Here is an 18298-nt window from a genome sequence, read left to right as displayed (position 1 = left end):
AGGAGCTCCCAACATAATTCATAAAACAATGTGTATTAAAAATAAACTACTACTGGGGGATAACATGCAAATGATTATGTACAAATAAGATTAAGCAGGGCAAACTGAAGACAATCAACTAAGAGAGGGACTAGAATAAAAAGGATCAGAAAAGATTTCTTATAGAAGATGAGACTTCAGGGGAGACGTGAAGGAAGCTGGGGAAGCTGGGAGACAGGGATGAAGAGGGAGAGAGATCCAGACATGAAGCACAGCAAGTAGAACTACCTGGAATCAGGAGATGGAGTGTCTATGCTAAAAAAAAATATATGGTTATATGGGAGGGTGAAAGAATAAGAATACTGTAAAGGTAAGAAGGGGGCAGGTAATGAAGACTTTTAAAAGTCAAGCAGATCGTAGCAGCTCTTTTTGTGGCAGCAAAGAATTGGAAGAGGAGTGGATGTCCATCAATTGGGGAATGGCTGAACAAGTTGTGGTACGTGAAGGTAATGAAATATTATTGTTCTATAGAAAATGATAAACAAGTTGATTTTTAAAAAGGCCTGGAAAGATTTACGTGAACTGAGCAAAACAAGCAGAACCAGGAATACACCATACACAGTAACAGCAAAAATGTGCAATGATCAACTATGAAAGACATGGTTCTTTTCAGTGGTTCAGTGATCCAAAAGAAACCCAATAGACTTTGGACAGAAAAAGCCATCTGCATCCAGAAAAAGAACTAAGGAGAAGGAATGTAAATTAACACATGCTATGTTGTTGTGTTGTTGTTGTTGTTTTTAATCTCTCCCATGGTGTTTTCCTTTTGCTCTGATTTTTCTCTCCCAACATAATTCATAAAACAATGTGTATTTAAAATAAACTAAAAAAATAAAAATAAGTCAAAGAAAAGACTTTTTATTTGATCCTGGGAATAGCACATAACCAGTGGAGTTGATTGAATTTGGGAAGAGGAGTCCATGGTCTGTTTTAAGTCTTCTACTCTTAACCAAGAATCTGAGCCTTACTCATTCCTCTCCAGAGAAATGGATCACTACTGCAGGCTCTTTGGCAAGTGCTAGAGGACTCCTCTTGGGGAAATTGTGGAAGGAAAATTAAGCAATCTCACTATCACTTCTGCAAGATCCTAGTACTGATTGGTGTCTCTAGTACCCTTGGTCCTAACAGCAACAGACACTGGAAGAACTGGGAAGCCCAAATTCTTTTAGGGATGGCTGCTCTCCTGTGCCTGAGCATGATGAGAAGGAAAGGAGCAGGAAGGCCATTCATAGAACTCTGAGTATTCTCCTTTTTTTCAAATCCTGGGGATTTCTAGGAAAGGATGAGAGTAGGAGGAAGAGAAGGAAGAAAAAAGCCTTGTGCTGGTTTTCAGAGCAAAGGCCCCGCCCTCCCTCCCCTTAGTCATCCCACCCACTACAAAACTGGGCTGAAGCCTTCAGAGCTCTGATGGAGCCCGAGGCCAAGTGGAACGGTTACTCAGACCAAGTGGAAATCAGGAGGATGTCTCCGAGAAGTCAGGGTGAGGCCACGTGGAGCGGGTGGGGAGGGGATACAGGACTGGAGGGACTGGGAGGACTGGAGATGACCCCAAACTAACTGTGCTGAACCTCCTGCCTGCCTTCTTCCCCCCAGTGAACCCCAAACTCTTGGCATTCAGTGGGCTTTCAAGGGGCTGGTGGCTGCCAGAGTATGAGGTAACTGAGCCCCGTAGGATGGCATCCTTCCAAGACTCATTTTCCCTGACCAGGCTGTCTGAGCCTGAGTCAGACCTTCCCTTTCTATTCTTGGTTGGCTCAAAGACCGTATATTTAAACCTACTTCACTCTACAGATGAGCAAACTGAGACCCAGGAAAGTTAAGTGATTTGCCCAAAAAGAAGAGCTAGCATTTGAAAATAATTCAAAACCAGGTTTTTCTCTGTTATAATGCTATAATAATGCCATACTAATAGTAATCAGGAAGAGAACAGGAGAAGAGAAAAGAGAGAATCCCATCCCTTCTCTGGAACTCATTTTACTCACATTTAAAGTGAGAGGTTTTTACCAGAAAGATCACTAAGGCTCTAATCCCTAGGATTCTACAAGAGCAAAGGCACTCCAGACATGGAGAGTTAAGAGGAGGAAAGGAGAGTTTAGGATATGGGAAGTGTGCTTTTAGTGTTTGGGTTGGGATTATGGAAAGACAGGGAAATGAGACCCTGAGATAATAGATTTGAAGACCAAAAAAAAAAAAAAAATCCTTAGAGATCATCTAGTCTAACAGATTCATTTTACAGATGAGTAAACTGAGACCCATAGAGACTGAGAATCTAAATGGTAAACATTTATATAGCTCATTGAGATTTGAAGCACTTGATAAATATTATCTCATTCAATTCCCACAACTCTGTGAAGTCGGTATTATTGTTATTATCCTCATTTTATAGATGAAACAGCTGAGGCAGAGAGAGATAAAGTGACTAGCCTAGGATCACACCTTGGAAAGATGCAAGGGCAGGATCTGAACTCAGAACTTACTGACTCCTATTCTATCACTCTAAGCCACCTAACTAGCACAAGGTCATACGGACAGTAAGTAATAGTGTAGACACCAGAGATAGGCACATGGGATAATGGAGAGATGGAAGAGGTATTGAAGGACTTTAAGGATATGGAAAGATGCAGAATGTGAGGCTGTAGCTGAGCTTGTATATGGACAGAGGATGAGAAGGGTGCATGCTTGCAATTCTTGCTGTTAAGGAGGCTGAGGATGGTGAATACCTTGAGCTTAAGCGTTCTGAGCTACGGTGGGCCGGGCTATCCGGGGGTCTAGATACAGTGAGCCCCTGGCAGCAAAGAACCACCAATCTGCTTAAGGAGGATCAAAGAGGCTGGAGTCAGGAGTCAAAGCTCCATGATGATCAGTAATAGGGTTACATTCATGAGTGGTCCCTGCACTTCCAGCCTGGGGGAGGTGGGAAAGGCCATTCCCCCACAAAAAATATATGTGTATAAATATGTATATGTATATTTTATACATGCATATGCATGTATATGTATGTATTTATGTGTATGTACATATAGACATGCACATACAAACACGTTTCTATCTACATGGTAGAGGAAATATGATAGGGGAACTAGATATAGATGATTAGATAGACATAAATAGTAGAGTCACTGATACAGATAGAGATGAGGATGGGGAGATTCAGATATGGGAGATCCAGGCAAAGACAGCTCTTCACCTTTGAATCTCCTCTGAGCCAGCACCTAAGGGAACCAACAATAAGCATCTCTCAGACTCCTATAGCCATGCTGACAGGAGGATCCAGTAGTGTGGCATGTGACGTCAGGGTGGTTGTTGTTCAGTCATAACTGGGTTCTTTGTAGCCCATGGGACCACGGCCCACCAGGCCCTTCTAGAACAAGTTCCTTGTTTCCATGATGGTATCTATTTCTCCGCCATCCCCTTTTCCTTTTGCCTTCATCCTTTCCCAACCTCTGTGTCTTTTCCAATGGAGTCGGAGGGTTAGCCTGACAGATTTAATACTTGTAGGAACTAGTCACTTACTTTGCCCATAATCCATATTTGTATTTTTGTTTCTATATCATCAAGGCCTAACCTAGTGCCTGGCCCAAGGTAGGAACTTAATAGATGCTTGATGAATTGAATTTTGTCCTGAAGGACTCCTTCTAACGCCCCCCCCCCAACCACCTGGCCTTTCTCAGGGTCCCTTCACCTGCTAAGGAGCTCTGAGAGAAGTCTCCCAAAGGAGGCCCGGGACCAGATTAAGTCACAGGACACAGCTAGAACCTAACTTCCTCATCTGGCCCCTCCTTCACCGTTTCCTCTTGTCTTCTTCCTCTGACTCCCAGGATTCACTAAGCTGCCCGGCCAGAAGACCTGTGGGAAGAGTGTGCTCCTCTTTATCTTTGTGCTGGTGATCTCCGTGGCTCTGTGGGGAACCCTCCTATTCTTGTTCCTCACCCGGTGTAAGAATCGTTCCACTCCTCCTCCCTCATATAAGGCCTCTGGCCCCTACTTCTTACTCCAGGACTAGTTCTTCAAATAATTCATCTGAAAACCTAATGGAAGGACTGGGGGACCCAGGGAGAGGGGGAAACGGGGAGCCAGGGGAAGGGTAGGTGGAAAAGATTAATACTCACATTGCCTTGATTCCTCTAGACAAAGAGATAGCTCAGGATTTGGAGAAGCTTCAGAAGTCCTGTGTGCCTCACAATGGTACGTAAGTCACCCAATGAGAGCCTTTATTATATCCCTTTCTCAGCCCTGGACTCAAAGATCCCAACTCCCCAACAGCCTCACCCCAGCATCTCTTTTGTTCCCCAACACCCCCCTCCCAGAAATGGAGCACAGAACCAATCTGCAGATGAAGAGCCTGTGGCTCCGGGAGGAATGTGGCTGCATCACTACCTAGCGGTGACTCGAGCCTCTGACTGCTTCAATCCTGGGGGCTTTTCATGTTCCTCTGACACAGGCTTGTAGAATCCAGAGTATCTCTGTGACCTATGTATCCTGCAATAATCCCTGATCCCTCAAAGTCAGGCCCCCAGCCTCAGACCATCGAAGGACTTCTTAAATAGCCCCCCTTGTCTTCTGGAGTGATTTTTGGCCCACCCTCTGACCTTCTCCTGTTTCTTCTCTCAGACTCTGGGACTGTGACTATCATCAAGCAGCTACAGGTGGATCAGTGGGACTTCAAAAATAACGGTGAGTCTCAGGCTAGGTGTAGCTGAGGTCATTCTGGAGGGTTTATGGAAGAACTGGGGAGATAGATCCAGGTTAACATGAAGGCCAGGGTGCTAATATGAATACCAGGCTGAGAGATGGCCCCTGGGAGCTGGCGGGAGAGTAACTGACCTTCAGGAAGTCCCTTCCCCTCTGAGCCCATATGACAAAGATATATCAGCCCTTGGGACATCCTAGGGGACAGAGGGATACGACTCCACCACTCCATTTGCCATACTGCCAAGAAGACCTGGGAGGAATGGCCAGAATCTCTCCCCTTCTCTACTCACAAAAAGCCCTGGCAATTTAGTGGACGATGGATCAACAGTGTGATTCGGCAGAAAAATAATGTTCTTAAGCAGCATAAAGCGAGCTCTAGTGTCCGGGGTTGATAATGCTGCTGGTGGAGGCAACGTCCCACAGTGCTGTCTTGGTCAGAGCTCACTCATGATTCTCTATTATGGGAACCACCATTTGGGGAAGACACTGACTGTCCTGGAAATTGTCTCAGAGAGCAGCAAGGATAGTGAAAGACCTAAGGATGTCAAACTAAGATCCCAACTAAGGATGTCTAATATGGTGAAGAGAAGAGGGAATTTAAGAGCAATATTCAAGGGGAGTTGTAAAATAGAGAAGAGACTTATTCTGCTTAAGAATAAGCTATAGTGAAAGTATAAATTACCGAGAGGCAAATTTAGACTCAATGTGAAGGAAACCTCCTAACAAATATGATTGTCCCAAACTTCAATGGCCTTCCCTTGGAAGCCCTCTAGAGGTCTTCCACCAGAGCTGAAATGATCACTTTCTGGAGCTGTCCTAGAGCTGGCAGAATGGTTTCTGTTCAAGTAAAGAGATGGATTGTAGGTCCCTTTCAAATCCCAGCCCTGGGTGGGACTAGTGCTGGAGACCTGCTCTGGAGGCAGCATCCATCCCCAAGACCAACCTTCTTCTCCCTTTCCCCTAAAGTCTCTCAGCTCTCCAAGACCCTGCACAAAGTCCAGGAAGACCAGACAACCATGAAATCTAAAGGTGAGAAAGCTCCATGATGGGTGCCTGTAACTGGGGGGACAGTATGATGAATCTTTGCCTTCCTTGGTAACAAAGGCAAACAGCTCAACTTTCCCCAAGACTCCTTGATCATGCCTTTACACCTCTGGGCCCCAAAGCCCGGCTCCAATCTCTGAGCTGATTCAGTCTCTCAGTGGGTTGGGGCAAAGGTGTAGAATGGCAGAGATCCAGCTCCGTTAACCCTGGAGAAGGGTTGACCGTGAGTTGATCTAGAGAAATGTGTTTAGGAGTTCACCTGTGGTGGCCCCCAAGCTCCAGAGAGGATCACAGGACAAGGAACTGGGGACTGGGAAACTTGGAGGCCATCTGCCCAGAAGGGTCAGTTTGTCCCTACAAACTGACCCCGTTCTTCAAAAGTCAATTTTCTAAGATCTTGAAGAACAAGACAGCCTTAAAATCTCAGGGCTTAGAGACATGTGGGATGTCAAATAGGAGAAGGGATAATATGGTGGGCTGGGGGAATGCAGAGGATGAAGAGCAAAGGTCATGAGAAATGAAGAGCTTAAAGAACATAAGCTGTGAGGGAGGGAGCCCTTGGAGATGGGGTGTGTGAGGGGAGGGAGGGACAGAGGGTGTAAGAGGGGATGGTTTTGTGGGTTATGCCTCTGCCTGAGACGAACAGTTCTCCCTTCTTCCCATCCCTCTACCCCAGGTACTCAGGTGTCTGACCAACTGGACAGACTTGAAAAAGACAGCACAGCCTTCAAATCGCAGGGTGAGAAGGTGGGAATAGAGGAGGAGGGTTGTGGGGGCCCAGGCTCATGGGAATACAAAGAACTGAAGAATGGGGACAGAAAAAGGTGAGGGAGGAAGGGTGGAGACTTGACCCCAAAAGACAACAGTCCTAAAGGAAGCTCTCCCATCCCCAATGTCCCCAATATCCACAGTGCTGAATGAGAAGAACGACGCCGTTCAAGCTCGGGAAAAACTGCAGGAAGAGATCCAGAAGCTCTGGATGGAATTCCAAAGGGCGAATGGTGAGAGGGCGAGGGGCGAGGGTAGGGCCCTCTCCACTTCACCCACTCTGCCCCTCCTTCTCCTTTCCCAGAGCTGAATCCTCAGGCCCAACAGCCTCCCCTCCCCCCTCCGGCCTCTCTGGACTCATCTACAGACTTTCTGTGTTTTGTCTGTCTTCCTTCCTCATTTCCACACTCAGAGAGCCCAGTCTCTGCCCCACTCCCCTTGGGCAGGGACCACCTGCCCAAACTCCCTCACACGTAGCTCTTAGTGTTGTCGGTAGCCATGATGGTCACAGTTGGTGGTGGTGATGGCAATGCCTGGGACGGACAGTTTTTCCCTCTTCTCCCTCCCTCCCCCCATAGCTTCTCGGCTCCCCCCACGACTGGACAGCCTTGAAGAAGAGCCCACAGCCAGGCCAACCCAGGGTGAGGACTCAGGCTGATGACGTTAGAGGCGTTCATGGCTAAGGATAGTGATGGGGCGGGGAGTGCTAAGGATGCTGGAGGTGCTGCTGGTGATGGCGGTCATGGTAGAGCCTGAAAGGGCTGAAAAAATGGCAGAGATGGTTGTGATGTCGGTGACAATGGCAAATAGTGGTGGCCATGAGCCCAGGGAGAGTGGCGAAGGCGTCACTGCTGTGTGATGGTGCCGGCGGCAGGGGATAGTGATGGTCTGATTGTTGGTGGTGAAAAGGGAATAGGAACTAGCATTTCTATAGCAGAGACCTGACCTAAGCTCTAAAAATATTATCTCCTGGCAATCCTGGGAGCTGGGTCCCATTGCCCCATTTTACAGTTGAGGCAAACTGAGGTTGTGACTTACCCAGAGTTTGATAAGTGTCTGAGACTGGATTGGAACTCAACCCCAGATCCAGCTCTCTCCCCACTGCCTGTAGAAGTGATGGTAGTGGAGGTAATAAAGACAATGGCGGCCGTGGCCATGACTGTGATGGTGGCAGTGCTATTCAGTGGTAAGGATGATGGAGATGGTTTAGTCATAAAGGTGATGGTGAGCCTGGGGATGACAGCAGAGGGGACGCTGTTAATGGCGATCGCCGGCAGGCTGGGAGTGACGCTGGTGATGTCCTCCAAGCCCTTTCCCTACAACTCTGTGCTCATCTCCTTATCTCACAAGAAAAACCCCTGCAGACAGCCACGAGTGGCGGCTGGGCGCTTCCTGGGCCCTGACCCCTTTGCTTGCCTCTTTCTCTTTCTAAAGGCTCTGTCTGCACAAACTGCCCAGAAGACTGGCTATTCTTCCAGAAGAAATGCTACTTTTTTGGGAAGGAGCCCAAGACATGGTCCCAGGCCAAGTTTGCCTGCATTAACCTTCAGGGCCGGCTGGTCAGCATCAAAAGCAGAGAGGAACAGGTGGGATGTCCCCCAAGGAGGTCTGAACTGAGCTGAGAGTGACCTCAGCCCCAAGGTGGATTCCTCCTAGAATGTAGGAAGTTCTCAGAGGGACTAAGGGCTAGCCTGAGGAAGAGGCTCTGGGGATGCTTTCCTCCCTTTCCAGAAGGCTGGACTGATGGGGATAGGATGAAATGGCTCTACTTAGGGGTTAAGGCTGGGTCTGTAAAAGGGATGTCTGATGGCCCAGGTGGTGATGGGGCCTAAGGGAGGCAAGGCTGCAGACCCAGAGATCTTGGCCCTTGGGGGCTCTAACCAATTGCTTGACCTTCCCTCAGGCCTTCCTAACCAAGAACGCTAATAACAAAGGTTGTTGGATTGGCCTCCGAGACCTGGACATAGAGGGCGAGTTCCAATGGATGGATGGGAGTCCCCTGAACTACACGTGAGTTGGGGGAAGATCTAAGGAGATGAAATGAAGTGGAAGCCCAAGCCATGCTTACAGTTTTTTGTCTCTCCATTTCTCTCTCCCTCCCTCCCTCTGTCTCTGTCTTTGTGTGTGTGTGTCAGTCTCTCTCTCTCTTCTCTCAATCTCTGTCTTTTTCTCTGTCTCTGTCTCTCCATCTCCTTCTCTCCCCCTCCCTCCCCCTTTCCCTCCTGCCCTCTTTCCCTCCCTCTCTCCTTCCCTCCTTCTCTCTCTCTCTGTCTCTGTCTCCATCTCTCTCTCTCTCTCTCTTACTCTGGAAATTATCTGCTTTTCAGCAACTGGAGCCCAGGGGAGCCCAACAACCAGGGTCAGGGGAGGACTGCGTGGCAATGCGCCGCTTCAATGGCAAATGGAATGATGCCTACTGCCGGGGGCAACAGGATAGCTGGATCTGCGAGAAGCTGGCTACATGCTGACCACTGACCATGGCCCAGAGCCTACAACCCAAGGCTAACACTCAGCTTTAGCCCTGGCATAGCAGGGTCAAAAAGTTTTTTTATTTCTCATCAAGAAGGATCAGGGAGGAATTCCCCTCCTAACCCTGGATCTAAAACTTTGTCCCTGATCCTGCATCCATCCTATCCCAGCTTTTGGCTCAGGAAGGGACTGGACACTGGGGGGTAGGGGTTTGGGTCCTAGTCCAGGATTAGGAGTCAGAGAACCCCGGGAATGGGAGAGCCAAAAGCCCTCACTTTTCCCGAAACTGAAGGGAAGGCCAGATCTCCAGTGCCAATCTCCCCTAAACTCTCCGTCCTCCATCCCAGGATGTCCAGATGCTCACACTCTTATTTGCTTCTTCACCCACCAAATTCTTGGATAGAGTTTCCAAGATAAGGCAGGGAAGGCTGACTTTGTTCTGGTTCTTCTCCTCCCTCCCACTCTGCCCCAATGAGTCAAAGAATGGAGCCAGACTCACACTGTTCAATCAAGAGAGGAACTGTGTTCACAGGGCAGATCATAACAGCCCACCACTACCAGGAAAACGAGTTTTTCTTCAGTTCTTCAGCAACCAGAAGTCTTCTGGACTTCTCACTATCTCTGGTCCTGACCTAGTCCAGGATAGCAGCCACCCTATTTATAGATGAGAGCACTAAGGCTTCTAGCCCAGCTTATGGCACACTAAGGTCTAGGACTGCACACCCACCTGAGCCACAGCCAAACCTGGTTCTCGGAGAGGCCACATTCCGCCTTCCCTACCTGTTCCCTTTGCCCACCCCACCAGACCTCATTCCTCAAGTCTCACTATTGCTGCCCCTCCCTCAGTTCCATTCCTAGGCACACAAAAGACTGAAAGTGTTCTGAGAGAATCATCAAATCCTGGTCCCTAATGTCTCCAGGAAGCTTGAAAGAGCAAAATATATAGATAGGTCAGTCACCTGCCTCCCATAGGATCTGGAGATGAATGGGTCCTTAAAGTTCATCTGGTTCCGTCTCATCTTACATTTGGGGAAAATGTGGCCCAGAGATAAGGGATCTGTCCCGAGTCAGTAGTAAGTGGCAGAGCTGAGATTGGGCCCAGTTCTTCTGACCCCAGATCCAAGGCTCTCTTCCCAGATCCCCAGCTGCTGTCTGTCCATGTCCTCCCTTCCCCAAACTCACACCCCTATAGCTCGCTAGCCAGCCATGGCCCACCAGAGCCTTGCTGGACAAGTCTCTTTCCTTCTCTGACTCTATTTGCTCCTGTATGCAAATGAGAAGTTGGCCAGGTTTCTAAAGGCTTTTCTGGTTCTCGATCCAGAGCTCACTGAAAGAATAGTGACAACATCCCTGGGAACTTTCCCAAGACTGATCACAGAAGAACTATTTGCCCTCCCCCACTCAGCCCTTAAACTCCATGACCAATTTCCCAGACTTGTTTTTCCCCAAATCATGTCCTCACCCTTTTTCCTGACATCCTCTCTCCCCATTCCCAGTACAAGCTAGGAGGTCTCCTATCTGCAACTGCTGACAACAAAAGCCTCCTGTTCTTTTATCCTGAATTCTCAGCTCATTTTTTACACAAATGCTCATCAAGAACATCCGTGTGTAGAAACTCTCGGGCCTGGGATTTCATTAACAGGGCTCTGCTCCCTCACTCCTCAGACTCATAAAGAGAATAAGGGCTCAAAAAGGACCATGAACTGATTGAACTACTAATGGAGGAACTTTCCAAACTGCCCATGTTCATGCTGATGCAGGGGGATCTTCCTCACAGGCACAAGAGCCAAATCCTCAGCTTGGAAGTACCATTCATTCTCCTATTCCCCATTCAGTCTTCAAGGTGGTTCCCTGGCATGAGCCCTTGGACTTTAGGAGCAGGAGCCACCAAGGAAGGGGGAGAGGGCACTAACCATGAGTGACTGCTTGGGTCATGGAAATAAAGCCATTAACTATTGTCATAGTCACAGATACTAACACTAGAAGAGGCTGAGATCAGCAAATCCAAATCACTCATTTTGTAAAATTTTTTTGTAAAAAAAGAGAAAATGAGGCCCGAAAGGTCCCCAGGTCATGAAATAGGCTAGTGACAGAGCCTAGGTTAGACATCCAAGTCTAACCACCATGTTGCCAACTGACTTGCTTGTATGAGGGCGCGTTCCTTCTCTGGGATTCAGTTTCTCATGTGGGAGTTGGATTAGATCTCAGAGAGAAAGGTATACAAAAATATTTAATTATAGGAATAATTTTTATGGTAACAAAAAATTGGAAAAAAGTAGATACCTATTAACTAAGATATGGCTGAACAAGTCATGATATGTGAATGCAAGTGATTATTTTTATGCCAAGATGAAAATGAAGAATTTGGTAAAAATCTGAAAAGACTTGTATGAAATGATTCCATGAAAAGGGAAGAGAACTAATACAATAAAACTGTAAATAATCATGTAAAGGAAAAATAATCAAAAGCATCAGACCTCTGTATCCCAAGGATCTGTTCGCTCTCTTCTTTCTCACTACCTACAATCTAAATTCATTATCTTATCACTTCCAATGTGTTCTATTATCTACATTCACAAGACTCCCAAATCTATTACATTCTCACTTATCTCCTGAGCTGCAATCCTAACTCTCAAACTTTAATGAACCAGCACAATCTCAAACGCAGTAAGTCTTAAACAGAACTCATCTTTTCCTCTAAGCCCATTCATCTCTTCTAATTCCCATCCTTCTGTCCAGGACACCAGAACAGTTCCAAGCAGACAGTCTCACAAATGGAAGTCATTCTCAATTCTTCTCATCCACACATTCATTCAATTACCAAGTCTTACTGATCCTAAAGTACATCCTTCATATCTGAACCCTTCTCTTCACTCAGAGCCTCACTTGGGCCCTCATTACTTCTTTCAATTACTGCAATAGCTTTCTTGGTCCCCCTGCCTCGTCTCTTGCTGCTCTTTCAAACAGTTCATCCTCCAACCTAAAGCATAGATTTGACCACATCACTCACTGCCTTGCTTTTACAGACCCCTTTCCTTGGCATAAAGCCTTACAATCTACCTCCAAAATCTCCTTTCAGACTGGGTTTTCATTATGCTCTCTCACACACTACATTCCTGTAAAACTGGCCCGCTGACATCCGACTCCATTTCCTTGCCTTTTCACAAGTAACCTAGATCTGGGCTTCTTAAACTTTTTCCACTTGCCTAAGAAATCTTTATGTTACTCCAGCTGTAAAGTTATATAATGGAAGAATACAAATCAAACATTTACTACAATCATAATTTCACAACTTTTAAGAAGCTGTGAATCAGTTTAAGAAGCTGGGATCTAGACCATTTTCTCCATACCGCCACCTCTTAAAATTGTTAGCTCCTTTAAGGCTCTGCTCTAGTGTACCACCTTCAAGAGGCCTTTCCAAATTCACCCAGTTGTTTAGGTGCTCCCCGCTCAAAAAAGTTGCCTTGTATTTTTGCATATATTTTGTATTTAATTGCCTGTATACATGTTTCTTCCATTTCAAACCTCCCCACCCCCTCCCCAAGATGACTGTAAGCTCCTTGAGGGCAAAGGTTATTCCTTGCTTGTCTTTGTGTCACTTTTATCAGTGTCTGGCACAAAAATAATAATAATAATAAAAATAATAATAATAAATATTTTATGCTTAGTTAACTGAACTGAATCACCTTGATAAACCAGGAAATTTAAACTCCAAAGGACTAATAGTAAAATATCCCTCTCTTGTAGTGAACTATTGGGACAGAATGACCCATGAATTGTCAGACATAGCCAATGTGTTGATTTGTTTTGATTACTTAAATTTCTCTGTTACATGGAAGACTTCTATTGCTGGGTGGGAAGGATTCCTTGAGAAACTAGTTTTGGAGTTTATTGGTATTTTGGTATCTATTTATTGGTATTATTGGTATCTTATTGAAGTCTAAATGGTATTTCAAGTCCCTTCCAGTTCTAAGTTTTTCAAATGACAACTGAAGTCCAGACCTGTCCTTTTCACTAAACATAATTAGTTTGGAAAAGTAAGCATCAACAGAATGATAATGAGCCACAGGATTTAAAGTCAGACAGAACCTCAGAAATCATCTAGTTCATTTCTTTCATTTTAATGAATAAAGTGAGGTCCAGAGAAGAAAGGGGCAGGTCCAAATTCACAAAGATAGAAAACAGCAGAGGGAAGATTCCAACATAGAATTCCCATCCACAGGACCCATGACCACCAGGAATCTGGGCTTGGACTCCACCCCTGAGCTCTCAGACTCAAGAACTCAGAGAAGGGCAAGAAAAGACAGGAGCCACAGAAGGCATGCTAAGCTCCATTTTGTATGAGGTGACCAAAGAAAGAAAAGGACAACAGATTATCTCCAGGAACACTTAGCTTTAATGAATATCAGTTTCTAGCAGCAATTCACTGTCCTCCGAGCCCCAAAAGAGGGTTGAACAATCACCCAAGATTCAGATGGGTGAGGGGGAAAGGGACAGGAACCAAGAAGAAAGAGAGGAATCCTGGGGTGAGACAGGGATTAAACATTTGACCATAATCCTTCTCTAAAACTGGGATGGAAATCCAAAATTTCTGCCTCGAACTGTACAATAGCTACTAAAAGGTCAGGGTTGGGGATGATTGAAGGTACTGCCCCTACTCAAGCAGGAGTAGAAACCACTGGGACAGCGCAGTTTCTGGTCCCCAGCCAGTGTGTCAATGGAAAGAACTATGTGGGATCCCACCCCCACCCCCCAGAAATCAGATACGGGTCCTCCAAACAGATGCCCCCTAGCAGTTGCTTCTAAAGAAGAGATGAGGGTCTGGGCAAGAGGACTGCCTAATTTCTTCAAGGGAAATCACCTGTCCTCCTTGGCTAGTCTCACTGACTTGGTCCCCCTGCTCAAGTCTCTCAACTGACAATGTAGAGAAGCCCTACACTGAGTTCCCCAAGGAAACAGGCAGAGAAGAGTTAAGGATCGAGAAAACCCAGGGTGACAGAAAGTGGACCCTCCCTTCTCCCACCCCCACTCATCCCGATACCATCCAGGAGATGATACAGAAAAACATAAAAAAGGCCAAACCCAGACCGGGGAGGTTAGCCTGTTCAAGCCTAGAGAGCCTGAGCCCCTTGTCCCTGAGCACACCAGGGAACTCACTCCCTGACACCAGAAACTACAGACAAGGACGAGTGACCGAACACAAAGTCAAGAGCCACAAGGGATAAGGGTTCACATCGTGAGGGGTGGGGAGACCAGGGAGGTTGTTCATCTGGCAACACAAAGGATCCAGGCGTACAAAGGACGATGGCTCAAAGGTACAAAGGAGGGCCTGGCCCTGGCATTCTCCAGTCTGTGCTCAGCGACCATCCAGGGCCCGGTCCCGGGCAATGACAGCCTCGTCGAACTTGATCATGAGGGTGGTCCCCTTGTGCCAGTGGGCAGTGACCTTGGCGGGGAAGCCGCTGTGGGTGAGCACAGCTTCCACCACACCTGCTGTGAAGCTGGCACAGTTGAGCGTGCTGTTCTCTTTGGGCACGGAGATGTAGGTGTTGATGAGTGGTTCGCGCTCGATGATGTAGTACGTCTTGTCGTCATCGTTGGCTTGTTCCAACTTGTCTGCCTCCTTGCCAAAGAGGGCCCGCCACACCGCGCCCTTGACGAAGAGCAGCGCGCCCAGGACCCGGGTCTCCCGGCGGCCGCCCTTTTCCCGAGTGGCCAGGCCGTCCAGCACGCGCGCGCCCACCTGCTGACCCAGCTCTGCCAGCCGCGCCTGCAGCTCCGCCACGGAGTACACGCGGTTCTGGCAGTACTGGACCAGCTCCGAGAAGAGCAGGGAGAAGGCGCTCAGGCTCACCTCCGTCTTGGGCCTCACGAGGGACCGCTCCAGGATGGCTGACTTCCCCCTGGTGAATCTTGCATCCATGGCCTCAGGGTGGTAGGAACAACCTGGGGGGGGGGGGAGCACAAAGTCAGAGAGAGCCCGGAGCTGGGAGGCGGAAGTCTGCGCTCCAGGCCCGGCTCCCTAAGCGATCAGAATCAGACTAGAGCAGGGGTTCTCAAACTACGGGCCAGATGCAGCCCTCTGAGCTATGAAAACGGGCTGAGGGGCAGAGACAGAGTGGGAGCTTTTGTTTTTACTCTAGCCCGGCCTCCCACGTCAGAGGAACAGGGAACCGGCCCCCATTTAAAAGTGTGAGGGCCACGGGACTAGAGGGTCAAGTAGCCCAGCCCGCTCCTGAGCCAGGCTCCCCGGCCTTCGTGTTTGGCAAATGGTCACGTGGCCTCTCCTGAAGCTCTACATGTGAAGAGTTCATTAACCTCCAAAGAGTCAATCTCATTACTGGCGACTTTTTCCTTACACTGACTTCAAATGCGCCTGAGACTCCCACCCCCTCCGTCCTGAGCTCTGGGGCCAAAGAGAACCTGAGGCTTGCACAGCGGAGCCAACGGGACGCTGTTCTTCCGGCCTCCTGGCTGCTCTACAAAGCCCTGACCTCCCGGACAGGTCAGACCAGTTCAAAGTCAATCACAAATCCTTTAGGGCCCAATGGAAACGAATAATAATAATATCACTTAAGGTTTGCACGATGCTTTGCAAGGAATTATTTCACTTGGTCTTCACAACCACCCTGGGAGGGAGGTACTATTCCTATCCCCATTTTACAGATGAGGAAACTGAGGCATAAGATTTAATAAATGTCCGAGACAGGATTTGAACCCTCCACATCCAGACTCGGAATTGGAAGGTTGATGGACAGTCACGTCTGGCAGACCCTGCCCCCAAGGCTCATTCGTCTCTTTTCTCCATCCCACCCCGCAAAGGTCCCAGATTCAACCGCCGCCGCCTTCCTGGGTGACCTTGGGGAAGTCCTTTCACCTTTCTGGGCCTCCTTTTCTGCACCAGTAAAATAAGGGGAGGTGGGCTCCATAGCCGCTTCCAGCTCGGAGGTGAAGGGCCCAGGAAGGCGGACCTCCGCGGGGTCCACCCCCAACGGCTGGACCTGGCCACCCGGCACGACCCCACCCACGCGCCTGGCCCCTCCCCCACGCGCCCGGCCCCTCCCCCACGCGCCGAGCTCCCGCCAAGGCGCCGCCGAGAACGAGATCCCGACTGGTGCTTGGAGATCGCTCAGGGCGAACCCTTCCTGAGGCGGAGGCCCCGAAACAGCAGCACGGCCCGGGCGGGAGCCTCGAGGCCTCGGCCTTCCCACACTCCGGCCCCCGGCCCGAGGAAACCCCGCAGGACTTCGCAGGGAGACGGGGCCCGTGCAGTCAAGAGGGCAGGGGGCTTGAGGAGACTCACCAAACCCTTCAAAGCCGCAGCCCAAGGCACAGCCTCTTTACGGCGGCCGTAAAAGCCTCCGGAGAGCGCAGGCGCAGCCACAGCTGTCAGCTCCTGCCTAGACCGCCTAGAGCCGAGTGAAGAGGCGGGGCTCAGCAGGGATCGCCCTGACAGGAGAGCGCAGGCGCAGAAAAGAGAAGCGAGCCTCAGAGGCAGCTGTCCCGACTGCAGAACGCCGGCGTGAGGGGGCGGGGCGAGCGTCAGTGACGTCTTCTTCATAAGATCCTTGCTCTAAACCTGGGCGCAAGCCCCGAAGTCCTTCCGAGCGGCTTAAACTTTTTCCACTCCTGCCCCCTTGTGGTCCCCAAAAATTTTACATCCCCCCAGATAAATAGGTACAGCAAATGGATGTACAAATCAAACATTTATTGATAACGAATCATACATTTATGCAAAACAGTCCTTTGGGACACATACAATTTGACCACTTATCAAAGATGTCATCATCCCAAACATCCATTGTCTTCAAACTAGTTGGTCTGAAAACCTTTCAGAATATAGAGACCTTGCGGAAAAGGTCAGAATCCTGTGGGAATAAGATAATTTCTTCGGGTCTCAGTTTCCTCAGTCATAAAATGAAGATAATGGCTATTTGGGATGATGACATCTATTAAGAAGGTAAACAAAAACTCAGCCTATCAATGTTACTGTATGATACTGAAATGTGCTAGTCTCTGAAGTATTAAAAATTGTGATTGGCAGATAACGGAGATGTACAGTGCGTATGATCAGGCCGCCCCATGTAACCAACGAGGGACTTCAAAGAGTGAGGATAAAAGATTTCATCGGGGACATTTACGATACAAAGATAAGGTGGGTGGGTCACATGCCAAGGAAAAAGATGACAAGTAGACAGCTGGAGTGTTCCACTACCAGGGGTTCTCAAACTACGGCCCGCCGGGTTATGGCAAACGGGTGAGGGCGGAGACAGAGTTTTTGCTTTTACTCTAGTCCGGCCTCCCACAGTCTGAGGGACAGGGAACCGGCCCCCATTTAAACAGTTGGAGGACCGCTGTAAGAGTATTAAGGGATGGAAAACTCATGAAAGAACACGAGCAAGAAATGCTCAAGTGGGATGGTCAGGCCTTGTATTGGTCCCAATGCGTATCTTCAGGGGGAACTTTCGTGTTGTTGAGATCACAGGTGTTTTTCAGTAAGTCCATTTTAGTAAGTAAATTCTTATTGCTCTTATTTACCAAATGTATTATTTGTTTAAAAAAATAAAAATTAAATTAAAATAAATTTTAAAATTAAAAATATTATTTGTTAAAAGAAATACAGCTGGGTGATGCAGTAGATAGAGGAAGACCCTACTAAGTGTGTGATCTTGGGTAAATCACTTAATAGCCACCTAATAACAGGATTTCTGTGACACTCAAATGAGATTGCAAATCTCAAAGTGTCACATAAATGCTAAGTGGCATAGTCCCAAGCAACGTTTTTAGCAAGCTTTGAAGCCATTAAAACCAAAAGCAGAAAGAAGTCTTAGGGGTTTACCTAGCTAGCTGCTTAAGGAGGGGTAAACCAGCCCAGATCAGAAATGGATCAAATTAAAGATTCCATGCCAATCAGCAGTGATCATCTGAAGGGGAAAAAATATTTCCTCTAACTCTTTAAAAGCAAGTTTGTTGTATATATTCCTCCTATATAAAAAATCTCCAGAAATAAGTTTTCCATTCTTTAAAAAATTGAAATAAGTTTTATTTTGTTTTAAGGTCTTATAAAAAATTGGGGGGTGTTTATTATTATCATTATTATCTAAATGTTTATAGGGATAACAAACAAATCATGGGGTATATAATTTGTCAATATTATCTAAAGATTGTTTGAGTTTTAAAATTATAAAATCTATGCAACCTGAATTTATCATCTTAGCAAAAGTTAATTGCATCCTTAAACTATCTGAAATCATAATTTGACTTTAGAAATGCAAAATCTAAGATA

General features: G+C 47.5%; 2 protein-coding genes across 3 annotated transcripts; one reads left to right on the top strand and one right to left on the bottom strand.

Moving 5' to 3' along the window:
• Nucleotides 1-1371: 1371 nt before the first annotated feature.
• On the top strand, nucleotides 1372-11061 carry FCER2 (Fc epsilon receptor II). Its single transcript, XM_074300891.1, is given in 12 exon segments — nucleotides 1372-1519; nucleotides 3858-3974; nucleotides 4168-4224; nucleotides 4651-4713; nucleotides 5698-5760; nucleotides 6452-6514; nucleotides 6687-6776; nucleotides 7122-7184; nucleotides 7978-8129; nucleotides 8447-8553; nucleotides 8871-8902; nucleotides 8905-11061. Coding segments are annotated over 12 exon segments (987 nt in total). The 5' UTR covers nucleotides 1372-1446; the 3' UTR covers nucleotides 9012-11061.
• Nucleotides 11062-13390: 2329 nt separating this feature from the next.
• Nucleotides 13391-16521, bottom strand: TRAPPC5 (trafficking protein particle complex subunit 5). Of its 2 annotated transcripts, none has more exons than XM_074300913.1 (2): nucleotides 16316-16521; nucleotides 13391-14958 (listed from the first exon to the last, which is right to left on the bottom strand). In XM_074300913.1, exon 2 carries the CDS (start codon nucleotides 14933-14935, stop codon nucleotides 14369-14371), a length of 567 nt encoding a protein of 188 aa, XP_074157014.1. In that variant the 5' UTR covers nucleotides 14936-14958; nucleotides 16316-16521; the 3' UTR covers nucleotides 13391-14368. The 2 variants fall into 2 exon arrangements, with proteins under 2 accessions (XP_074157014.1, XP_074157005.1); XM_074300904.1 differs by lacking the exon at nucleotides 16316-16521 and adding an exon at nucleotides 15890-16040.
• Between the last annotated feature and the right edge of the window lie 1777 nt (nucleotides 16522-18298).

The sequence above is a fragment of the Sminthopsis crassicaudata genome, chromosome 1 (assembly GCF_048593235.1).
Source record: "Sminthopsis crassicaudata isolate SCR6 chromosome 1, ASM4859323v1, whole genome shotgun sequence".
Classification (NCBI taxonomy): domain Eukaryota; kingdom Metazoa; phylum Chordata; class Mammalia; order Dasyuromorphia; family Dasyuridae; genus Sminthopsis; species Sminthopsis crassicaudata.
This window is presented reverse-complemented; position numbering and strand designations above follow the sequence as displayed.

Coding starts and splice junctions, on each gene's coding strand:
- TRAPPC5 (XM_074300904.1), bottom strand. CDS start 15,941: ATGGAGCCCACCTCCCCTTATTTTACTGGTGCAGAAAAGGAGGCCCAG. Junction 14,959..15,889: donor AGAAAAGGAGGCCCAGAAAG/GTGAAAGGACTT, acceptor CCCCCCCCCCAG/GTTGTTCCTACCACCCTGAG.